The 25,503-nt window shown below is 38.6% G+C and overlaps 1 protein-coding gene across 1 annotated transcript in view; it reads right to left on the reverse strand.

The window, feature by feature from the left end:
• Nucleotides 1-1,380: 1,380 nt before the first annotated feature.
• Nucleotides 1,381-25,503, reverse strand: part of TOPAZ1 (testis and ovary specific TOPAZ 1) — a 47,805-nt gene continuing 23,682 nt past the window's right edge. The window contains exons 10-20 of the mRNA XM_066351231.1: nucleotides 22,769-22,920; nucleotides 22,479-22,571; nucleotides 20,694-20,809; nucleotides 18,878-18,944; nucleotides 17,839-18,013; nucleotides 16,376-16,476; nucleotides 12,093-12,258; nucleotides 11,062-11,226; nucleotides 9,590-9,793; nucleotides 5,241-5,424; nucleotides 1,381-1,637 (exon numbers count right to left, since the gene is read on the reverse strand). Of these exons, the coding sequence (XP_066207328.1) occupies nucleotides 1,418-1,637; nucleotides 5,241-5,424; nucleotides 9,590-9,793; nucleotides 11,062-11,226; nucleotides 12,093-12,258; nucleotides 16,376-16,476; nucleotides 17,839-18,013; nucleotides 18,878-18,944; nucleotides 20,694-20,809; nucleotides 22,479-22,571; nucleotides 22,769-22,920 (1,643 nt within the window). The 3' untranslated portion in view covers nucleotides 1,381-1,417. The remainder of the gene's footprint in view (nucleotides 1,638-5,240; nucleotides 5,425-9,589; nucleotides 9,794-11,061; nucleotides 11,227-12,092; nucleotides 12,259-16,375; nucleotides 16,477-17,838; nucleotides 18,014-18,877; nucleotides 18,945-20,693; nucleotides 20,810-22,478; nucleotides 22,572-22,768; nucleotides 22,921-25,503) is intronic.

Below are 25,503 nucleotides of genomic sequence, written 5' to 3' on the forward strand. Positions count from 1 at the left end.
AACTATTTAAAATTATGGTTTAAAGTATCAAATTAAGGATTGAGGATGACCACCCTTAGAGATAGACTGTGGTACAGCCCTGGCAGGGCAGCTCAGTTGGTTAGAGCATCCTCCCCATACGCCAAGGTTGCTGTTGGATCCCTTGGTCAGGGCACATAAAAGAGACAACCAATGAATGCATAAATAAGTGGAACAGCAAATCAATGCCCCTCCTCATAAAATCAATAAAATTTAAACAAGAGTCAAGCAATAAATCTATAACTGGGATAACAAATCGATGTTTCTCCCTCCCCCTCTAAAAATCAATAAATTTAAAAATTGTGTTAAAACGGAGAATGACTGTGGTACAGATTCTGAAGATGACGAGAAAAGCAGTTTTAGCTTCCTAAGGTGGTTTGGAAGGGACAGTTCTTGTTTGGATATTTAAGTTGTGATATATGTGTTTAAAATACTTGTTAGTCATACCTAATATAGTTTCAAAATACATATAGTATTCTAAGATACGCTAAAGGAAAACTATTCATAAGGTAATTAAAACATTTTTGGTGTAACTCAGAATGTACTCTGGAATTTTAGTGTTTGAGTCATTTTCAATATTACTTTTCAATTTTACATTTGTGGAATAGGCTTTAGAAACTGGACTGAGCACAGACGCAACCAATTTCATACCCCTAAAGGTTTTTCTGAATACTAGCTTGCACATTTCCCATTATGTCTTTCTCTTATTAAATGCATAATATTCAGTTTGTGATTTTTCAATGTTTGAATTTCAGAATACAGATTTACCCTACTTAAACTACAATAAAAATTGTAGTTTCAGAAAACAAGTTTCAACAAACCTAACTTAAAAAAAAATCAAAAAGTAATTTGAAAAGTCACTTCTGTGGGGATAAAACCATTAAAAATTGTGTATATCAATACAAATTTTCATTTTTGAAAACTATTAACTTGGCCCTGGCTGGCTGGCTCAGTGGTAGAGCACTGGCCCAGCATGTGGAAGTAACAGGTTTGATTCCCAGAGCACACAGGAGAAGCGACCATCTGCTTCTCCCCCCCATCTCTCTCTTCCCCTCCTGCAGCCATGGCTTGAATTGTTTGAGCAAAGTTGGCACTGGGTGCTGAGGATGGCTCCATGGCCTTGCCTCAGGAGCTAAAATATCTCAGTTGCTGAGCAACGGAGCAGCAGCCCAGACAGGCAGAGCATGGCCTGGTAGTGGTCTTGCTGGGTAGAGCCCCGTCAGGGCACATGCGGGAGTCTGTCTCTGTCTCCCCACTTCTCACAAAAAACAAAAACAAAAAAAAACTATTAACTTACTGTAAATCAGTAAAGGGCAAAGCTGAATATGGTGGAAACCACCTTTATTTTTATTGCCTTTTATTTTCAACAATGATTACTTGAACTTAAGAAAGGTATTAACTAATGGTTACTGAAAAGCCAAACCTTTCCAGCCCACTTCATATTTTTTTTCAACCATTTCAGGGAAGAACAGTGTTCCAAACTATAAACTTGTTCCTTATTAACGTTGACAGTCATGTGCTTAACAAAAAGCTTTGGATCCGACAAACGAGCAGCCATCATTAACCTTTCCACTGCAGCTTGATAATCATCTTTGCTCCAAGATTTGTTTTCTTCACATCTACAAAGTAAAGACCTCACAAAGTTAGAAACTCTAAGAAGCTATAGAGTTTCTTTAAAAGATAGTTATTTACATTTATTAGTACTAGTTATGACAGACTTTTTACTATATTCTTCTACCTGTGGCTTTCAAGCTTTTTTGACTGTGACACAATAGGAAAGACATTTTGTTTTGGAACCTAGTACATCCTCATACATAAAAATTGTAGTTTCAGGAAACAAGACAGACCCTAAGACAATGTACTCTATTTTCTATGGTCTCATTTTTAATAATGTGGTCGCAACCCCTAAATTGATTTCACTACACAAATGGACTACAACCTGCCGTTTGGAAAATACTGATCAAAAAACTGCTAATAACAATCTTTGTATTTTTAAAGTTAATGATTGTATAATTTTTCATTACAGTGCACAAAGAGTGCTGAATTTAATCAAGTTTGGAGTTACAGTCACATGTTTTACCTTGATATTGGCTATTTTTATAAGCATATACTTACTAGGTAGCTAACAGTTTATAACAGAAAATGTAGCTCTATCCCTTTACTAAATTTCTGGTTATTTTTCTTCAGTCCTGATTTAAAGTACTTCACAAAGTGCTAGAATTTATTTTTCTAGTCTCCAAATGTTATAAAATGCATAGCCAATGGCCATTTCTTCTATGGGGTAGGGAGCAGGAAGTATTTAGAATTATGGCTATTATATGAAGGATCACTTTTCCTTTGTGTTCACTACATCCGCTCTTGGCATCTACAGAGTCCAGCAGCAAGTCCCACAAACGAGCCTGCCTGCGTTAACACCACAGTGTGGTCCACAGAGTGGCAGGAGTGAGGACTTCCACTTGGAATAGGAATCAGTGGCCACAGAGAGAAAAGATAGGTCAGATGCCTTCTAGTACCTTCTGGCTTAGGAATTGGTGCCTGGAATCTGGTAGATTGGGCCTTGTATGTGCAGTTTTTGAGACTAAAGATGAGTAAAATTCTCTCATAGATGTAATAAGATGTGGCTCAGAATGATAAGAAAACAATATTGGTTTGGACAGAATCAAAGATCTAGGCATGTCACTGGTTATATACTGGGGTCACAAATATGCCTATAATTCAACAATGAATTCAGAGGCTGCATATGTGTGTGTAGAACGTGAAGCTATGAGGAAACATCCTCATTAGGATGACAAGGGAGCCCAGTGCCTCAGCCTCTGTAATGCACAGGGTAAATAAGGAAACTTTAAGAACAGAACTAAAATGAGAAAAAAAAAAGCCTGTTTCAGTTGGTTTAGAAAAGAAGGTGGCCCTAAAAGTATTTCCTAATTTGTTTTAAATATGGGCTAGATTAAATGCCTCATCACAAACTGAGTAAGAGAGAAATGTCAGTATGCAATTCTGGATGCTAGATTGTTAAATGACAATTCTCCATGGGCCCCTTGCTTTTCTGGAATTTTGGAGAGCAGAGACACTAACTACCTCTGTTCTGGATTTCAAGGATGTTTATATAGTGACTGACCTTGAAAGACACAGTTTTTCCTTCTGGGGGAAAGGGTAGGCTTATTACAACCTCGCAAGATGGAGATAATGTTTCCCTGCAAGGCAAGGGAGCAGGCATGCTTAAGTACCTATTATAATTTGGATGCACTAAGTTCAGGATTCTTCTGCTCTACTAGTGCCTACTGCATGTACAAGTATCCATCTGGGCCCACCTGTGAGACTTGGGGGCAAGAGGAAGAGAAAGAAATATGCAGATAAACATGCTGCTTGCTGTATCATAAATAGTAAAACCCTCTGTTTACAACCCAGGAGTCTGGTGTCTTATGCTAGGATCCATGAAACTGGCAGGCTGGTTTGTAGCCTCCCACCAGGTTAAATCTCAGAGCCTTCACAGTTCTTGACATAGGTAAAAAAACAAACAAAAAACCAAAACCCCCCAGCTTTGTCCTTGCTGGATTGCTCACTCTGAAAGCAGTTAGCTGTCATGTCATGAAGACACTCAAGGAAACTATAATAGGGCCCATGTGGCAAGGAACTGAGGCTTCCTGCCAACATCCATGTAAGTGAGCCATCTAGGAAATGGATTCTCCCACCCCAGTCAAGCCGTCAGGTAGGTGACTGCAGCTCTTGACCACATCCTGACTCCAACCATGCGGCAGACCCTGAGCCAGAACCTTCCTGCTAAGCTCCTCTAAAATTCCTGGCCCACAGAAACTAATACTTACTGTTTTAAGCCACTAAATTTTGGGATAATTTATATAGAGTAATAGGTAACTGACAGAATATTGAATGTGAGGATTGGATTTGTAACACCAGTAAACTGAAGCAAAGTTCTTGTCCTCTCTAAAACAGGAGTGCCCCATATATCCAAAGAATCCCGAAATATTAATTCAAAAGAATATATGCACCCCTATATTCACTGCAGCATTATTTACGATAGTCAAGATCTGGAAGCAGCCCAAGTGCCCATCAGTAGATGAGTGGATCAAAAAGCTGAGGTACATATACACAATGGAATACTACTCAGCTGTAAAAAAAGAAGGAAATTTTACCTTTGGGTCAGCCTATATGGACCTGGAGATTATTATGCTAAGAGAAATAAGCCAGTCAGACAAAGACAAGTACTATATAATTTCACTTATGCGTGGAATCTAACGAACAAAACAGAAACCGACTCAGAGATACGGAGAAGAGATTGACAGCTGTCACAGGGCAGGGGAGTTGAGGGGTTGGGTGAAACAGGTGCAGGGATTAAGCAAAGAAAAAACCTTACAGACACCGACAATGGTGTGGGGACTGCGGGAGGGAAAGGGGGTGGGGGAGGCAGAAGAAGACAGAGGGGGACAAATGGTGATGGAGGGAGACTTGACTTGAGGTGGTGATAACAGTGCAAAAGACAGATGATGTATTATAGAATTGTGCACCTGAAACCTGTATAATTGTATTAACCAATGTCCCCCCAATAAATCCAGTAAGAAATTTTTAAAAAGCCGAGAAATCCCATGAGACTCTTATATCACAAGTTTTATTTGATAAGGCAGACAAGAAATTGGAATGGTATAAGCCTAAGTTTTGGGACTTGGAACAAAATTATTTGAAGGGACTAATCTGGTCCAACAGCTGCACTAATATTTATGCATTTACAACAACATTTTAAAATATAGAAACTAGGCTGATGGGTTTCTTTTCAACAGAATTCTTGACTGAACCTAATAAACTATCACGTATTTCCCTTTTAGACCAGGCACTTTGATCTTTGTGTTGACCAAAAGTATAAATAACTTTCAAGTACTTATCTAACAATTCTTAGTATATGAAAAAGATCGATATCTAAAGAGGACTCATTTCTTTGAACGTCTACAGCATCTTTGTGAAGTTGTTAGTTTTAATGAATGCTACTGTTTTGTTTGGTTTGTAAGTCTCAAATAGGTCACATTCTTTCTCAATTTAAATGTTACCAAAGATTGTAAATATACACTACACAATTATATAAGTATAAACATATATAAGCACACACACACATATAAACATATATATGAATATATTCAACATTTACATCCTAGGACAGGTGGAGGGAGTCATGACATGCTTTCAGAGTTCAATTAGAAGTTATAGCAACCAACCTTTTCAAAACTATCTGCAGCGTCGGTGTAGGAGTACCAGGACTCTGTATACTACTAGCATTAGCTACCAGGAAGATTTCAATAGCTAAAAGCATTTCAATCTCAGATAAGTAAGAAGGAATCTGCAGAAGCTTTTGATATAAATTTCCCTCTAATGGTGGATAGCAACCCAACGAAAGAGCACCTGAAAATCAAATAATAGATCAAACTTTACTAAAACTCTAACAGGTGAAAACCCAGACTTCCAAAATATCCATAGGTGATAATTACTTCTAGTACAGAATAATTCTTCACATTAGAAGCAGATTTATTACACAGATTACATGGCAATGAGCTTATCCTGGTACAATTATTCCTGTAAAATGTTTTTGAAACATTAAATATGAAGTGAAACATGTTTTAAAAACCATGAAAAATGACTTTTGAGTCTCATCATGACAACCATTTATTTGAAGCTATAGTCAACACAACATAAGATGAGAAGTTTCAAAATAACTACAAACCAGAATAGCTACTTGGGTTTTGTTTTAATGGGACCTAGTCTAAAAGCAACTACAGATACTTATAATTATTGCCTATCTTGAATTAGGAACCTAAAATGGAGAAAGAAAAACAAATTTACAATTAGAAGATTTTCTATCACATAGTATTGAGTACTCTTATTTATATGGTGTTTTAAAATTTTTTATTTATTGATTTTTACAGAGAGAGGAAGAGGGGGGCAAGAAATACCAACTCCTAGCTGCTTCACCGTTAGTTGTTCACTGCTTGCTTGCCGCATGTGCCTTGACCGGGCAAGCCCAGGGTTTTGAACCAGAGACCTCAGCATTCCAGGTCAACGCTCTATCCACTGAGCAACCACGCCAGGCTTATTTATAGTGCTTTTATAGTAGTTACATTTTGGGGGAGCCAAAAGTTATCTACAGATTTTTTATTGTGTGTGGGAAGGTAGGCACTGTACACTTTCTAAATGAATGAATTTTAGGGAATGTGAAATGATCTCAATAAAGATGTAAAAAATATTAAAAAAATTTTTTTTATTTATTCATTTTTTTAGAGAGGAGAGGGAGAGACAAAGAGAGAGAGAGAGAGAGAGAGGAGAGACAGAGAGAGAGAAGGGGGGGAGGAGCTGGAAGCATCAACTCCCATATGTGCCTTGACCAGGCAAGCCCAGGGTGTTGAACCGGCGACCTCAGCATTTCCAGGTCGACGCTTTATCCACTGCACCACCACAGGTCAGGCCATGTAAAAAATATTTTTAAAAAAGCAAAACAAAGGCACAGGTACCACAGCCGTTAATAGTACTTGGAGATGTGATTGGTTGGGCAATGTGGTTAAACACTCCCGGTGGAGGCCTGAAACCACAAATGATACTGAGCCCTATACACACTGTGTTTTTTCCTATACATGCATATACTTTATGGCTTCTCTTTGGCATATCCAAATTGCCAGCATCACTACTCTTGCCCTTTGGGGCCATGATTAACCCTTTGAATAGTGAGTTTTTTGTTAACCCTTTGAGTGAGGACGTACATGAACGTTCATACTACTCAAAGGGCAAAGTAAAATAAGGGTGACGTGAACATGAGCACTAAGATGCAGTGACAGTCAGTCTGACGACCCAGATGGCCACTCAGTGACTAACGGGCTGGTAGCGTATACAGAGTGGACGTACTGGACAAAGGGATGATTAATGTCTAGGGTGCACAGAGCTGGAGAGTGTTGAGATTTCACCATGCTACTCAAACTGTGCTATTTAAAAATTATAAATTGTTTATTTCTGGAATTTTCCATGAAATATTTTTGGATCATGGTGACTGCAGGGAACTGAAATTGCAGAAAGCAAAACTGTGGGTAAGGGATGCCTACTGGATAAGGCACTGAAAGGCTTTTCTAGTAAATGTTAATAAGCTATATGTGAGATAAATCTAAAGAGAGTGCCAATGACACACACACACACACACACACACACACACACACACACACATATGTATAATTTTTTTTTAGAAAGAGACAAAAAGGGAGAGAGATAAGAAGTTTCAACTCGTAGCTGCATCATTTTAGTTATTCATCAATTTCTTCTCATGTGTGCCTTGACTGGGGGGCTCCAGCCAAGCCAGCCAGTGACCCCTTGCTCAAGCCAGCGACCTTGGCTTCAAGCCAGTGACCTTTGGGCTCAAGCCAGAAACCATGGGTCACGTTTATGATCCCACGCTCAAACTGGATGAACCCATGCTCAAGCCGGCAACCTTGGGGTTTCGAACCTGGGACCTCAGTGTCCCAGGTCGATGCTGTATCCACTGCACCACTACCAGTCAGGCTCCAATGATATTTTAAATGTCAACACTGTCAGGAAATGAGATGTTTTGAAGACTGGTTAGTGACCATAAATTACTCATTTTGTTTTATAATTCTGGTACATTTAAAAGAACCCCAAGATATTATTTATCTGGAACTTCACTTGCATATATTCCAGAAGTTTCACTGCATATAAAATTAGGCATAGATGTGTTTAGATAGAAGGAAAGTGCTACAAAAAAAAAGGACTGAATTGTGCCCATGCATTAACACCACACTGATTTAAAAAAAAATCTTTAAAAATAAATTATCAGCCTGACCTGTGGTGGCACAATGGATAAAGCGTTGACCTGGAATGCTGAGGTCCCTGGTTTGAAACCCTGGTCAAGGCACATACAGAAGTGACTTGATGCTTCCTGCTCCTTCCCCCCCTTCTCTCTCTCCCCCTCCCACTGAAATAATAAATTAAAAATTTTTTTCAATAATTGGGCTTGAAGAAATTGGGGGGTACAGAGTGGCTACTAATGGATATGGTGTTTCTTTCTGGCATGATGAAAATGTTCTAAATTGATTATTGTAATGGTTGCACAACTCTGCAAATATACAAAAAAATACCATTGACTTAAAATAGGTGAACTGTAATTTGTATGGTATTTGAATTCTATCTCAGTAAAGCTTAATACATATATCTTAACAAAAATTTAAAAATAAATGATTAAGTTTAGTTGTTTTAATACAAAATTTTATTTACAACTAAATAGAAAGGTTCACATAAGTTTCATTTAAATGTTTCCAAGTTTACACTTTGTTCTTGTGGCATGCAAATACATTCTGATTGTCTTTTCCCCAAATTGTACAATTATTTAAAAATAAATAACCCCACTGATGTTGGTTCTAAAAACGAAAATCAAGAAATTATAGCAAATAGTACATTTATACTTTGTGTGTGATTTCCAGCAGTCTGCAGGGAAACAGTATAAGGATATGAAACATAACCACAAAATTCAAATGGGGTGTTAGGAACAAACAATTCTACCTTTTCTCTAAATTTTTGATCATCCTTTTTTCAGATTCTGCTTTCAAAACCTTTTTTTATTGTAACCTACTGTAAGAAATATTTTACCCAATGACACTATAAACATACCTATATGTATATATATAGCTAAAATAAAATTTTATCAAATCAAACTTAACCTTCCTAGCTGTAATGCACAGTAATATGTATTTTCTTTCCCGTTTCACTAGGGAATAAACTTTGCACGTGCTAAACTGATCGCTGCTGGTAGTGTGAAAAGTGCTCCCAGGTTCAGGGAGGGTTTGGGCAGGAAAGGGCAACTGGAATGTTTGGCACATCTGGCACAGTGGTGACAAATGTGAGGCATTCGAATGTTTGTTATATACATGACAGTGACAGAAATGGAAATATTAGATGAACTGCTGCAGGAAGGCAGAAAAGAATTGTCTTCTAGATGTAAGTCTACCCGGAATGACTTTTTAATTAAAATACCTGTGAGGTGGTGGGGCTAGAGAGAGCATTTGTTTTCCAGGCTTACTGGTTAGAGAGAAACAGCTGCGAATAGACTGGCACGGTCTATGACCAGGAGCCATGCGAAAAACTTATGCATCACGTTCACTGTAATGGCAGCCCCTGTATTTTCTATATCACCTACTACAAAATATTCTAAGTTTTAAAAATCAGGGACATAGCAGGAATAAATAAAATAAGTTCCTAAACTTCATTCTCCCTTGTGTTACTCCTACATATTTATAAGATACACCTAATTGGTTCAAATCCTGTCATTTCCCCCCTTTGCAGACCCTCCAATGGACATACTGATAATGTACAAAGGAATAACTATATAGTAATTAGAAACAAGAAATAGTAGGTTTCAAAACAGAGCACAAATCTATTTATACTACTATCTCTGAATGTGTATCAACTGCTCTTTGTACATATTTGAATATCTAGTTGTAAATAACATACAAGGATTCAGGGTTATAAAATCAAAGTCAAATTATTATTAAGTTAAAAAAATTTAAATGTAACTTACATTTGTAGTGGTCTCTGGCTTTGGGCCATAAACAACTCCTTCCTAAAGAAGTAATTAATCTTCTAAGAAAGGAAAAATCAATAGGGATGTTCTTTGAAACCATGAATTCTGCTACAGAGGATGAGACAACAAGACTCTTGCTTTCTATACAGGCATCTAGAAGTTTATTAAAAAGAAGGCTGTACTGTGAGACCTCCACAGCTCCTGAAAAGGAAAACAGAATTGACACAATGAAATTCATCTACCGTGGCCTCCCCAACTTCTCTCTCTTTCTACTTACCTCTCCCCTCGGCACTTTAGGAATTACAGTCAGTAAGATGTAATCATTTTCATATATTCTCTAAGTAACGAACAGAAAGGCACTCAACAAAAGCGAACCGCCTCCATTTACTTTGTAATGAAGAATATGAAAGGAAGCTCGACAAGGATTCTGAAGGGTGCGGGAACACCTGTCTATGACCCCCTCACGTGACTGCAGCTGCAGTGTCCCGCTGGATGACTGCACGGTCCGCTTGCATTCTATCTATAGTTCAGACCTCAGACATCTATTTCCCATGACTAAAAATAAACCATCCCCTCGTAAATATTCACTCTCAATTTAAAAATATTCTTTGTTAGGTATGTCTATTCCTTTCTATTCTTCATTAGAAGAAAGTGAAGTTACCTTGGAAACTTCCAAGTCTTTTATTCCCTATATTTAGTCAATTCAATCTATAACCTAGTTAGTCTCTAGGACTTGAATCACTTTAGGATCTTTTAGTGGTCCCGACCTTTTCAGGAAACTAATCTCCTTACCTTTGGCATGTTCCTAAACATTAGCACCAGAGGAATGTTCTTAAAACACCAACTTTGATCAAGCACTGCGGGGTGGCCCTCAAGTGAATGTTTTCATTAAATGCTAGCCCACCACTCTGAACCCCCACGCAAAGCCAGTGCTCATTTCCCTCAGCATGGGCCCCCTCTTCCTGTCCACAGATGACCTGAGCATGCAAGAGCACCACCGACCACTGCCCACATCAGCATTCTCTTTCTTTGAATTTGTCCTCTACTTAATTTCTTCTACTTAGATCATGTTTACCTATGCCCTACGCTAATGAAAACCAAGTTCTATATTAAGTAGTGAAAAAAGTATTCTTCATTATTCCAGTGCAATGAAAGTTTTTAAGGGTGTAAAGCTTGCTGGAGACATGTAACATCCTGTTTGCTGATGACAGGTGGGGAAAGGGATGATTAAAGGCTTCCGTTAGGAACTGCTGACAAACAACGTGCAGATAAGCAGCTCTGCTTTTCGTTCCTTTAAACCATCAGGAAAGCATATTCAACTTGCAGAAAACACATTTTACAGGAAATAACTTCATTAAAAATACACGCTGGAATATGAAACTCAACCAAAACAGGTGGGAACTGTTTCTTATTAACAGTTAAATACCAGATGGGCAAGAGATAATTGAGCTGGACTTTTAAAAACATACCTGGAGAATTTTGAAAACCTGGTAGATTTTGCAAAACTTCAAATGTCTCTTTGTAAAGGCTCTTGGCTAAGATTTCATGTGCAATTGTACAGAGCAGATTATGTCGAATGAGGACGTCCACTCTATCACAAGGCCATTGTGGTGTATTGATTATCCATTCTGACTCTTCCAAAAAGAAAAACAGTACTAATACAACACTATGAAAATTACACTTAATATATCACAACTAATGTTTTTAAATACCTTTTGGAAAGTGACAAAAGTTAAATATATTTACTCAGAAATTTATTAGAAACAACTTATACAGTGGATGTTAATGACACATTATTATTACTATTATTTTAACATGAGAGAGAGAGAAAGGGAGAGAGATGAGAAGTATCAACTTGTAGTTGCGTACTTTAGTTATTCATTGATTGCCTCTTATGCATGCCTTGACTGGGGGCTCAAGCTGAGCCAATGAGCCCTTGCTCAAGCCAGCTATCTTGGGCTCATTCATGTCTATGATCCCGCACCCAATCTGGCAACCCTATGCTCAAGCTGGCAACCTTGGGGTTTAAAACCTGGGTCCTCAGTGTCCCCATGTCAATGCTATCCACTGTGCCACCACCTGGTCAGGCAACTTTCTCTTTTCATTTTCTACAACAACCACCTTTCCTACCTATATGACTACTAGGGTTTAGACCAAATTATCATCCACAATTCAGTATCAATTAAGGCAATGATTTTCAACTGGTGTGCCACAAAAACTTTTAAAGCATGTAATACCTGACTATTTAGTCAGGGTCACTGACCTCTTTTCCCTTTGATTGTCAAATAAAAAAATGACAACAGCCAACACAACAATAGCTGTCTGGTGTGAATGAATCAAAATTATACCTATTCTTTTTTTTTATCAGATAGGCAAAAATTATAATTAGCCTGTGTGTGCCTGAGATGAAAAAGGTTGAAAATCACTAATTTAAGGTAATCCATTACACAGACAAGAATTTATAACAAATTATTTTATGCTTGCATGTATCAGAACCTACCTCTTAATACCCAAATGGCACCATCCAGGCTTCCACTTTTTAGAAAAATTTCTACTGCAGTATTCACAATTTGACATCTTGGTGCTAACTTCTCAGGACCTGTAAGTCCTTTTAAACTTGTAAAATGTACTTTTATTTCATGTAGTTTATCTAAGACCTTCCTTCCCTAGAGTAAAAATAAAGAGCACTAATTGAGTACTAATCATTTTAGAGTATTTCAGAGGTAAAAGTCATACTGATTATAATAGAGAAACCAATTATCCAAATTAAATCATCATTCTAGATGGACAGTTGTCAAACTGCTCCGAGACTCGACTCAAGCCCTTTCCTGCTCAGCCACAAAGGTGTAAGGGGACAGGGAGCAAGCAGGGCTCTGCCTCGTCACAACCCCCGCCCCGCCCGCTGGGACCCCTCTCAGCAGTTCTCCTTCCGTGTGTTTTATACTAAAGCTTTCATTTGGCAAAAGGATTCCACACCTTGGTGTGAAAAACTACTGATTATAAGTTTTTGCATTTCTTCTGTTGATCACCCTGAGATCTAGCAGGGAGAGAAAGTAAAAATGAAGACGTTATTATCAAATTTAGATAAAGAATGATTGTGAAAAAAATGAATGACTGTTGGCTGAAAATTGTTCCTTTGATTCAACAGATTATTTCATGTCGTCTACATAAAGATTGTCTCTAGTCCAGACATCAGAAATTAGGCATATATTACTGTTTTATACCAGGTGTCAGAAAATTTTCTTTTCTTTCTTTTCTTTTCTTTTCTTTCTTTCTTTTCTTTCTTTCTTTCTTTCTTTCTTTCTTTCTTTCTTTCTTTCTTTCTTTCTTTCTTTCTCTCTCTCTCTCTCTCTCTCTCTCTCTCTCTCTCTCTTTCTTTCTTTCTTTATTTTTTAAAATTTTCTGAAGCTGGAAACGGGGAGAGACAGTCAGACAGACTCCCACAAGCGCCCGACCAGGATCCACCCGGCACGCCCACCAGGGGTGATGCTCTGCCCACCAGGGGGCGATGCTCTGCCCCTCCAGGGTGTCGCTCTGTTGCGACTAGAGCCACTCTAGCGCCTGGGGCAGAGGCCAAGGAGCCATCCCCAGCGCCCAGGCCATCTTTGCTCCAATGGAGCTTTGGCTGCGGGAGGGCAAGAGAGAGACAGAGAGAAAGGGGGGTGGTGGAGAAGCAAATGGGTGCTTCTCCTATGTGCCCTGGCCGGGAATCGAACCCGGGTCCCCCGCACGCCAGGCTGACGCTCTACCGCTGAGCCAATCGGCCAGGGCCAGAAAATTTTCTCTGTAAACAGTCTGATAGTAAATTCTGTAGGCTTTGCATGTCACATTCAGTCAGTTGTACAGTCTTTTTGGTTATTGTTGTTTTTAATTTCTAACTCTTTAAAATGTAAAAAACACTCTTAGATCCTGAGATGTACAAAAACAAGGTGTGGGCCAGATTTGGCTCTCAGTTTTTAGATCCCTGTTTTATATTTTATACCATTTGAGTCAGATGCACTAATGATGACAAGGTCCTTTCAATATGACTATAAAAATAGTGCATTTTTCAAGAGTCACCTGTTTTAGTTTCATTTCAATGGCTTTACCTTTATGTTAAAAAGGAATAGTTTTCATTAAAAATACTAAAATAATGTTTGTTCTAAATAAGGTAGTGAAAAGTTTGAATTAAAACACAAACACAGGCCCTGGCTGGTTGGCTCAGTGGTAGAGTGTCGGCCTGGTGTGCGGGAGTCCCGGGTTCGATTCCCGGCCAGGGCACACAGGAGAAGCGCCCATCTGCTTCTCCACCCCTCCCCCTCTCCTTCCTCTCTGTCTGTCTCTTCCTCTCCCGCAGCCAAGGCTCCATTGGAGCAAAGTTGACGCTGAGGATGGCTCTGTGGCCTCTGCCTCAGGCGCTGGAATGGCTCTGATTGCAGCAGAGTGACGCCCCAAGATAGGCAGAGCATCGCCCCCTGGTGGGCGTGCCGGGTGGATCCCGGTCGGGCGCATGCAGGAGTCTGTCTGACTACCTCCCCGTTTCCAACTTCAGAGAAATACAAAAAATTTTTTTAAAAATTAAAAAACAAACAAACAAACAAACACAAACACAGGCCCTGGCCGGTTGGCTCAGCGGTAGAGCGTCGGCCTGGCGTGCGGGAGTCCCGGGTTCGATTCCTGCCCAGGGCACACAGGAGAAGTGCCCATCTGCTTCTCCACCCCTCCCCCTCTCCTTCCTCTCTGTCTCTCTCTCCCTCTCCCGCAGCCAAGGCTCCATTGGAGCAAAGATGGCCCGGGCGCTGGGGATGGCTCTGTGGCCTCTGCCTCAGGCGCTAGAATGACTCTGGATGCAACAGAGCGACGCCCCAGAGGGGCACAGCATCGCCCCCTGGTGGGCATGCCGGGTGGATCCCAGTCGGGCGCATGCGGGAGTCTGTCTGACTGCCTCCCCATTTCCAGCTTCAGAAAAATGAAAAAAAAAACAAAAAACAAAAAAACCCCACACAAACACAAATTCACCAGCGTCTTAAGAATAACCTAAAAAATTAAAATATACTCTAAGATTTGAGTAAAACCAATCTGTATTTTTAAAAAGGGTCTTCTTGTTAGGTAGTGCTTAATTTCTCAAGCATTAAATATCCAACATATCAATGCTATAACCAACCTTAAGTTAGACTGTGAGACAAGGGACAAGGTACATTCTGCCCATGCCAGGCCCACCACACTAAAAGAACTAAAACTCCTGGAGGCTTCAGACTGAAGACCTTCTGTACAATGATTCTGTTGTTTTTAATTTTGAAAAGTTCATGACTTTTGTATGTGTATGAGTGACCATGTACTTAAATGTTACTGAAGCCATTTAATTTTGAAATAATTGTTTTATAGGAAGAAAGGAACAAAAGATACACATTAATAGTTGATTCAACAGTGACTGAACTCTCCTCTGCTCCCTTCTCTGTATTACTCCAGCCCTCAGCACGGCCTCCCTATTTTGGATTGTCGTGTCCACTACTTTACTAAATCTATAACCCACCACTGCCTTTCAGGGAAATCTAAAGAATGACGGTGTTTATGGTCTGAATCACTAGATCACTTCTATGCTGAGCTACACCTCAAAGGCAGACATTAAGATATATGGTATAAAGCACTACAGAACATTCTAGGAGTTAACTTTTATGGAGTTCTATTGTCAGTATTCTGGGTTCATCTTTTATTTTTTATTTTTATTTATTTATTTATTATTATTTTTTCCAGAGACAGAGTCAGAGAGAGGGATAGATAGGGACAGATAGACAGGAACAGAGAGAGATGAGAAGCATCAATCATCAGTTTTTCGTTGCGACACCTTAGTTGATCATTGATTGCTTTCTCATATGTGCCTTGACTGTGGGCCTTCACCAGACCAAGTAACCCCTTGCTTGAGCCAGTGACCTTGAGTCCAAGCTGGTGAGCTTTCTGCTCAAACCAGATGAGCCTGCGCTCAAGCTGGCGAACTCGGGGTCTCGAACCTGGGTCCTCCACATCCCAGTCCGACGCTCTATCCACTGCGCCACCACATGGTCAGGCTCTGAGTTCATCTTTTTTTTTTTTTTCTTTTCATTTTTCCAAAGCTGGAAACGGGGAGGCAGACAGACAGACTCCCGCATGCGCCTGACCGGGATCCACCAGGCATGCCCACCAGGGAGCGATGCTTTGCCCCTCTGGGGCGTTGCTCTGTTGTGTCCAGAGCCATTCTAGCGCCTGAGGCAGAGGCCACAGAGCCATCCTCAGCGCCCGGGCCATCTTTGCTCCAATGAAGCCTTGGCTGCGGGAGGGGAAGAGAGAGACAGAGAGGAAGAAAAGGGGGAGGGGTGGAGAAGCAGATGGGCGCTTCTCCTGTGTGCCCTGGGCAGGAATCGAACTCGGGACTCCTGCACGCCAGGCCGACACTCTACCACTGAGCCAACTGGCCAGGGCCTCTGAGTTCATCTTTTAAAAAGTGTCTTGAACTCTTGCAAAATTACAGTGCTGATTGATACTCAGGAACGTGAAGAATAAATTCTGAATTTAAAATTGCTTCAAAGAAATCACATTTAGCAGAGCTTCCTAAGCGTTCCCTATACTAAAATTGCTCACAGTAGCAGTCTGATGTCACCTCCTCTCCACATTTGCCTACTAGACCACCTAATAATTCACTTACTAGTCTGGGGCTCCTTTTGTCACTTGTGATGATTATTAGAAAATTCCCAACTTAACCTATATTTTGTTCAAAAATTTAAAACTAACACTTTATACACCAAGCCAAAAAAAAAATTAATGAAGTACCTTAGACCACTGCAACAGCTTATGATAGAAGTACATAGCACTGATTCCGATTCTTCCCAGCAAAGTTTTATCTACTTTACTCTTTTGTGGATCTCTGCTAACTGAAACAGAAAGTAGGCACATGGAAGAAAGTGAAACTTAACATGATGGAAAAGGCAAGTTAACATGGAATTATCGACACTACCACAAACACCAAGTATCGGCAAACTATAGCCCACAAGCCAAATGTGGCCTATGGCCTGTTTTTTAGTTATAGTCTGTGAACTAAGAATTTACATTTTTTAAAGTGTTGTTTGAAAAGAAAACAAAAGTATGTGACATAGATCACATGTAATGTGTGCAAAGCCTAAATTCACTATCAGTTTGTTTATAGAAAAAGTTTGCCAGCCCTGGTTGGTTGGCTCAGCGGTAGAGTGTTGGCCCAGTGTGTGGAAGTCCCAGGTTCGATTCCCGGCCAGGGCACACAGAAGAAACGCCCATTTGCTTCTCCACCCTTCCCCTTCTCCTTCCTCTCTCTCTCTCTCTCTTCCCCTCCTGCAGCCAAGGCTCCATTGGAGCAAAGGTGGCCCGGGCGCTGAGGATGGCTCCATGGCCTCTGCCTCAGGTGCTAGAATGGCTCCGGTTACAATGGAGCAACTCCCCAGATGGGCAGAGCATCACCCCCTAGTGCATGCTGGGTGGATCCCGGTCGGGAGCATGCAGAAGTGTCTGTCTGCCTCCCCATTTCTCACTTCCAAAAAATATAAAAAAATAAAAAAAAAGAAAAGAAAAGAAAAGAAAAAGTTTGCTGACCCCTGATAAAGAATATAGTGGTGAGGAGCATCCGCCCAGCATATGGAAGTCCCGGGTTTGATTCCCGTTCAGGGCACACAGGAGAAGCAACCATCTGCCTTTCCTCCCCTCCCCCTTTCTATTCCCCCCCTGCAGCAGTGGCTTGACTGGTTCAAGTGCATTGGCCATGAGCACTGAGGGTGGCTCCATGGAGCCTCCCCCTCAGGTGCTAAAAATAGCTCAGCTGCAGAGCATGACTCCCAAGATGGACAGAGCATTGGCCCCAGATGGGGGCTGCCAGATGGATCCTAGTCAGGGCAACCGTGGGAGTCTATCTCCCCTAAAAAAAAATTCTCAAAAATACATGAATTTTGGTAACTTGACATAATGAAGATTGTAACAACTTTAATGATACAAAAATTTAGGTTCTCCAAAACAATTGCAACAGTGTTACTAATCTGAATTAAAAGAAAAATAAGAACATGAAATATCTGATATTAAACCCTTTTTTTCACTTTATATCATTAATCTACCTTAATAAATAGAAGGAAAATTTATAAAAAGGAGAAGTATTTGAAACCTGTAATAGTAACTTATCCTCAACATGGAAAATATTAAGAGCTTTACATTCCTGTTAAGAACATTACACCACCCTAACACACAAGACTTAGACCAAAACAGTGACATTTTACCTGTTTCAGCAAATTCACAGAATGGAACACCAGTCGTCTCTTCTTTATAGTCTTTTGTTAGTGTTTCAGCAATACAAGTACAAAATCTCTGGAAATCTTCAAATTTTTCACAGCCCATTTTTACTTTAAGATATAAATTTCCCAATTTGGTCCAATCACTTTTTTCTTTACAGTGCTATCAGAATTATTAAAAACAAAAAAGAAAAAGAAAGCTGTCACTTATGCAAACATACTATGGGGTAGGCATCTGCAGACATTAGGTATACAGTAATTAATCAGACTTAATCTCTGAAAATCTTATAAACTTACTGACAAGTGTTAGAATATCAATAGCAAGCATTGTACAATTTGCTTTTCTGACTACTGCAGAGCCTTTAAAAATTCTAGATGGCAATGTCCATTTGTTTTAATTATCCAGTTCTTAATGTGCCTAATGATGTCATCTCCAAACCTGAACTAGAAAATAGAGATAGATTTTTATGGAATTTTTTCTACAAAAGGGACTACAAAGTAAATTTCAATAAACTCACTATCTTACTATTATTTTGTTATAAATGAAGAAATAGTTTTCCAAACCAACCAACAAAAAACTGTTTCTAGGATATAAATACAATAAAGACTAGATTACAACTATTAGATGAGTATAAAAATGATGTTAAATTAAAAAGTAAAATCATCCCGAAAGTCCTCTATTTCTTATATTCTAAATGCTGGGCATGCTGACCTTGGTCTTCCCTGGTCATTCTGCACACTGTAGCCACCCGTGCCTCATGACAAGTAAGCCAACTTACCTGTGCATTGAGTTTGCCCTGTTAACATAAATTAATTTTGAAACAAATTATTTCCAGAATTATTTTTAGGATAGTCCACAATTCTAGAAATTATGTTTGATTTCAAAGTATTAAAAAAATTAAACTACTTTTCTTTGATCATTTTTTCTTTGTGTAACAGAAACATTTCTAAAAGTTTTCCTGGAATGAGGTTACTATTCAGAGTTTCTGAGCTAAGATCCCAGTAATTTAAAAAATAAGTGTAATACCTCTATTTCATTCAAGGCTGAATCTAAATCACAGGTCCAGTTCTTTTGAAATTGCCTCATTTGTAACCTTTAACAATAGAAAAGTATTGATTAACTCACTTCCCAAAAAGTCATTACTGCTCCTAATTTATTTTGCAGTTTATACGTAAAAGACTGGAGGAAAATAATGCATTAATATATTATAAAAATTCTTTAGAGCTAAAAAATTTCAATTGCATAAATACCTATGGCGCACTATTTCCTCTCCATAATTTATCACTGATCATTAAAAAGGAAGGACCACTTCCTAATTCCTCTTGTGAAACAAGTATAACATTGATACCTAAACTAGATAGAGGCAGGACAAAGAAACTATAGAACAATATTACTCATAATGGTGATGAAAAAAAACTAGATAAAATATTAACATACATCAGTTTTTTAAGATGAAAGAGTTATGGGGATGGATGAGGGTGATAGCTATTCAATACAAAATAAGCAATGTTAATGTATTTAATACCACTGAACTGTATACTTAAAAATGGTTTAAGATGGCTTTATCAATTTGTACCAGAGGTATAAGCCAATGCAAAAGACAAATCACTTAAGAGACATAATGGTAAAGAAGTGAAATTGTTCAAATTTGCAGATGACAGTATACTTGGAAAACCCCACAGATTCAAGGATGAAACTAACAGAAACAATAAAGACTTAGAAGTAGCAGATTATATGATATAAAACAAAAGTCAATACCCTTTAAATATATAAAAAATAAAGAAATAGAGTACATAATGGTACAGAAAACCTCATTTATAATAGCAACAAAGAACAAGTACTTAAATGAGAAAAAATTTTAAACACTCCTGAGAGACACAAAAGTAAATCTGAACTAGCAGAAAGACATTCTCTGTTCTTTAGGACAGCTCAACATTATAAAGATGTCAGCTCTTACTAAACTAATTCATAAATTTAATGCAATTCCAATAAAAAACACCCATAAGCTACTATAATAGGGTTAGGAAGTGCCGTTATAGTTCACATGGTAAAGCATACATACAAGATTAGCAAGAACACTGAAAAGGAAAACTCTATAGGGGAATTACTCCAATTAGATATTAAAACATACTATTAAAGCCTCTCTAGTTAAAATAATGTGGCACTTGCATAGCAATAGACAAATAATTCTATTTGTGGACTAGAACACAAAGTCCAGAAACAGACCCAAGTACACATGATATTTAGTACATGATAAAGGTGGCATTTCAAATCCCTGGAGGCCAAGGTGAACTTTTTAATTTGGAGACTTTCCTCAATGTATGTATAGTTTAATAAAAATTTTGTAAAAGTCAACGACTGTCTTTTTACTCAATACAGATATATTATGGTACTACTGTTATAATTATCATAGGTTTTTTTTTAAGGCCTTCTGAGGCCTACAAGCTGAACAGAAAAGGTAAACAGTGAGAGAAACAATTAAGGAGAGGCATTTTATTTAGCTAACATGACAAGAGAGTGAGTGAGAAAAAAGAATTAAAGGATTTATATACATATAAAAGAATACACTAGTGGAATTAAATTGTGAACCAGAAGACAAGAGAGACTCCTTTTACACCTGATGGGCCAGGCATTGTGATGAAACTGGATTCTCAGAGAGATCTGGTCAGGCTGGCTGGAAGGGTTGGCTAGAGGCAGTCTGACTAATGACAATGTGACTAAGAGCCAAGAGAGGCGAGAAAAACTACATGTTTGGACATGTGAATGGTGATAAGTGCTTTGCTTTCATCCTTTATAAGTCCCCACCAAAATATATGTTTTCTAGCATTATGATTTTTCTTACCTGGATTTCATTTCCAAAACTGTAGTTATTTGTTGTTTGGAAGCCGGTACTTGGCATAAGAGCTTAATAATATAGTTAAAGTGTTCTGGATCAAGCACCATGCCAGCTTCAACAAGCTATGGAAGAAAAAACATTTTTTCATTAGTCTTACAGTAGTCATTCTTATAAGAATATAAAAGAATTGAAAAACCAATGTGTGTGAAACTAAGAGATAAATACAAGTAGAATAAAAAACCCCTTAAAAATTTAAACCATATTTTCAAATATTTGAGAAGCACATAAGACACCCTACTTTAAGAATTTAAAGCAAAAAATAAAAACAATAATTTGAACTTGAAACTTGAATATTCTTCCTGTTGTCAAAGTTATCTCAACAATTCTGTCACTTCATGTCTTATTTGGTACTCACTCTATCTTTTTGTAGCACTGATGTATACCTTTATCCCTGATTATAAACTTCCTGAGAAGCATCAAATTGAGGTTTTCTACAACTACAAGAGGTGATCAGTAATTTCTGATTCAAAAATTTCCAGGCAAGTATTTCTGTCAAGTTTTTAAATGTGGAACTAGAGATATTCACTGAAATATCTGTTCATCTGTGTGAGTAGCTCCACCGCTGCTTCCTAAAGAAAATGGGGGGAGGGTGTTCCTGCTATTAGTCCTATCTGAAATAGATGGCTGGGTAGTACCAAATACTAGGAAGTACTCAAAATTTTTTAAATTTTATTGATTTTAGAGAGGAAGGAAGAAAAAGAAAGAGAGATAAAGAAAGCGGCATTTTTTTGTTCCATTTATTTATGCATTCATTGGAATTTTTTTTAAGACTTTATTTTTTTAGAGAAAGAAAGAGCATGAGAATGAGAAAGAGAAGGGGGGAGGAGCAGGAAGCATCAACTCCCACATGTGCCTTGACCAGACAAGCCCAGGGTTTCGAACTGGCGACCTCAGCATTCCAGATCAACTTTTTATCCACTGTGCCACCACAGGTCAGGCTCACTGGCGAATCTTGTATTTGCCCTGACCCTGATCAGTGATCGATCTCACAACCTTGACATATTGGGATGAAAATCTACCAGTGGTTGGCAAACTGTGGCTTGTGAGCCACATGCGGCTCTTTGGGCCCTTGAGTGTGGCTCTTTGGCCAGTTTAGGAGTACCCTAATTAATAACAATGTACCTACCTATATAGTTTAAGTTTTAAAAATTTGGCTCTCAAAAGAAATTTTAATTGTTGCACTGTTGATATTTGGCTCTGTTGACTAATGAGTTTGCCGACCATTGCAAACAACTGAGCAACCTGGCCAAGGAAAAGTAAAAATTTTAATGTATTTTTAGAGAGCTATACATTTTATGTCATTTATAAAATTAATTCCTAGCTACCATCTTCTACTTACTTTCTTTGTTTTGGTTAAGATTTTTCATTTATATATTTATGCATTTTTGTTAGCAATGACTCCAAATCTTTTTAAAAGGAGAATTTTCTATAATCATCCTTAAGGTATAAGTGTGAGGATAGTTCATGAATCAGAAAGAAGCCACTTGGAGTGCTTAGAACTGTTTATTTAAGGGGAAGGCCTGTCAGCCACTGGAGTCTATTTATAAACCCAATTTCAGGAAGAAATAAACATTTCTGAAATTAGAATTATTTGGCATCAAGAATGTGAATAAAAGGCAGTTTAAAAATATAAGTGGAAATCATTGTTTTTTTGAAAATTATTATTTCTAAGTCATTATTTTCTTTTCACTGATTATTCACTAGTGGAGAATAAAAGAGATAAAATCATACCTTGTAAAAGATACCAATTAAAGCAGGGAGAGCATTCCTTAATTTCCTAGTTGCCACATACTCAAATATTTCTAGTAATATCTTCAGAGAAGGCTGGACAAAACAAAAAAAAATTACACTAATTTTAATGTCTTCTTTCATTACCCTTTAAGTGTCTCAAATTCGTTCATGCTGAAAGACATCCTTCTCTAGGAAGGATTCAATAAACATGGAAATTTAACGTAAATTATGAACTGTAACAGAGGAATTTATTTAAAATATTAAAAATTATATGTTTTCAGGTCACTCACCAGCATTTTAACCATTACGCTGAGGTTCATTATCTGAAATACTTCTTTCAATAAACAATGTTTGAGTAAAGAATTCAGAAGGTCATTTAGCACTTGTAAATCAAAGTGTATACCGGGAGGAAACTTTCTGTAGTACTCCATAAACATGTTTACTAAAAATGAAAAAATATATATCAAAGTCATTTACTACCTTTAAGATCTTCATCATTTCTAAACTGGACAATTTTTCTATATTTAAAGATTGAGTAGTAGAAATTTATTTTCTTAAAAGGTACATTTTCAGGATCAGAAATATTTGATGAAATAATTTAAAGCAAAAGTTAATGGTAATAAAATTTGAAGTCAACCAGGCATGTTAGGAACTAAATTGAAAGCTAACTCATGTGCTCTCCATAAAACATAGGTCCAAATGGTCTTTATTTATTTTTTTGTAGTTTTATATATTCTATGTACAGAGATAGGTTTACAGTTGTATGTATAACACAGTTTATTCTTGTATTATTAATACAACTGTAAACCTAATTTTTACTTTTGTCCACTCCTGTATGTATCTCCTGTAAATCCCTTATCAGATATATGATTTGCAAATATTTTCTCCCATTCTATGAAGTGGTTTATTTTGTTGATACTATCATCTGATGTACAAATTTTTAAAATTTTCATGAAGTTCAATTTGTCCATTATTTTCTTTGTGGTCTGTGTTGGTGTCCTATCCAAGAAATCATTGCCAAACCAGTGTTGTGAAACTTCTGTCCTTATGCTTTCTTCTAAGAGTTTTATTGTTGTAGGTCTTACATTAAGGTTTTGATCCATATTGAATTGATTTTTGTATACAGTTTTAGATAAAAGTCCAATTTTATTCTTTTACATGAGGATATCCAGTTTTCCCAGCATCATTTGTTGAAAAAAAATTATCCTTTCCCCATTGAATAGTCTTGGCACCCTTGTCAAAAATCATTTGACTGGCCTTGGCCGGTTGGCTCAGTGGTAGAGCATCAGCCTGGTGTGTGGAAGTCCCGGGTTCGATTCCCAGCCAGGGCACACAGGAGAAGCGCCCATCTGCTTCTCCACCCCTCCCCCTCTCCTTTCTCTCTATCTCTCTTCTCCTCCTGCAGCCAAGGCTCCACTAGAGCAAAGTTGGCCCGGTGCTGAGGATGGCTCCATGGCCTCTGCCTCAGGCACTTGAATGGCTCTGGTTGCAACCAGAGCAACGCCCTAGATGGGCAGAGCATTGCCCCCTAGCGGGCTTGCCAGGTGGATCCTGGTCAGGTGCATATGGGAGTCTGTCTCTCTGCCTCCCTACTTCTCACTTCAGAAAAAAAAAATCATTTGACCATATATGGGAGGCTTTATGTTTTGAGTTCTCTATTCCACTGAATTATATGTCTGTTTTTATGCCAGTACCATACTTTATGATTATACAAATACCAGTTTTTTTCCTTAAATATGTCTTTAAATCATGTAGAAAACAAAAATGAATTGCATTTACAATCCGTTGTTACATTAATATCAGCTTTTATAACTGGCCATGCATTTACATTATTGAGATTCCTATTTCTCCAAGACCTTAAGCTACCACCTGGTGTCCTTTCATTTCACCATGCAGTCCTCCCTTGAGCATTTCTTGCAGGGCAAGTCTATCGTGAAAGAACTTTCTCAACTTTTATCTGTAAATGTCTTAATTTCTCCTCATTTTTGAAGGACAGTTTTGCTAGATGTAGGGTTCTTCGATGACAGTATCTTTTAGCACTTTGAATATTGGCCCACTGCCTTCTGGCCTCCAACATTTCTGATGAGAAACCAGTTTATAATCTGACTGAGGAGCTTTGAATGTAATAATTTACTTCTGATTTCAAGTTTCTTTGTCTTTGTCCTTTGAAAGTTTGATAGTATGACTCAGTGTTGGTCTTTTTGAGTTCATCTTACTTAGAATTTGTTGAGCTTCTTGGGTATTTATATTCATGATAGAAGAGGACTTATAGCTAACTAGGGGGTGGGGAGTTCCACTTGCTCAGTACTTCCCCTTCACACCAAAGTGGCCCCGGGAGCCTCTCTGTAGAGCCTGAGAAGTTAGAGCTACATCTTTTTTTCTTTTTTTTTTTTTTTTTTTGTATTTTTTGTATTTTTCTGAAGCTGGAAATGGGGAGAGACAGTCAGACAGACTCCCGCATGTGCCCGACCAGGATCCACCTGGCACGCCCACCAGGGGGCGATGCTCTGCCCCTCCGGGGCGTCGCTCTGTCGCGACCAGAGCCACTCCAGCGCCTAGGGCAGAGGCCAAGGAGCCATCCCCAGTGCGCCCGGGGCGTCCTTGCTCCAATGGAGCCTCGGCTGCGGGAGGGGAAGAGAGAGACAGAGAGGAAGGAGAGGGGGAGGGGTGGAGAAGCAGATGGGCGCTTCTCCTGTGTGCCCTGGCCAGGAATCGAACCCGGGACCTCTGCACGCCAGGCCGACGCTCTACCACTGAGCCAACTGGCCAGGGCCGTAGAGCTACATCTTATACTAGTGGTATTCAGAATTTCTCGAAGTTGCTATCCCATTATCCCAATATTCATTAAATAATGAACAGTCTTCTTTCCCAAATGCTACAGTCTTTCTAAATAGTAAAGCTCTTTATACAGAACATTGGGTCTATTCTGTAATATCCTGTTCCACTGATCTAAGTTTCTATTTTCACGCCAAACACAATTTCCACATGTTCTTGTCAACTTCTGCATTATGTTTCAATTATAGGT

Source organism: Saccopteryx leptura, chromosome 10, assembly GCF_036850995.1.
Source record: "Saccopteryx leptura isolate mSacLep1 chromosome 10, mSacLep1_pri_phased_curated, whole genome shotgun sequence".
NCBI lineage: Eukaryota > Metazoa > Chordata > Mammalia > Chiroptera > Emballonuridae > Saccopteryx > Saccopteryx leptura.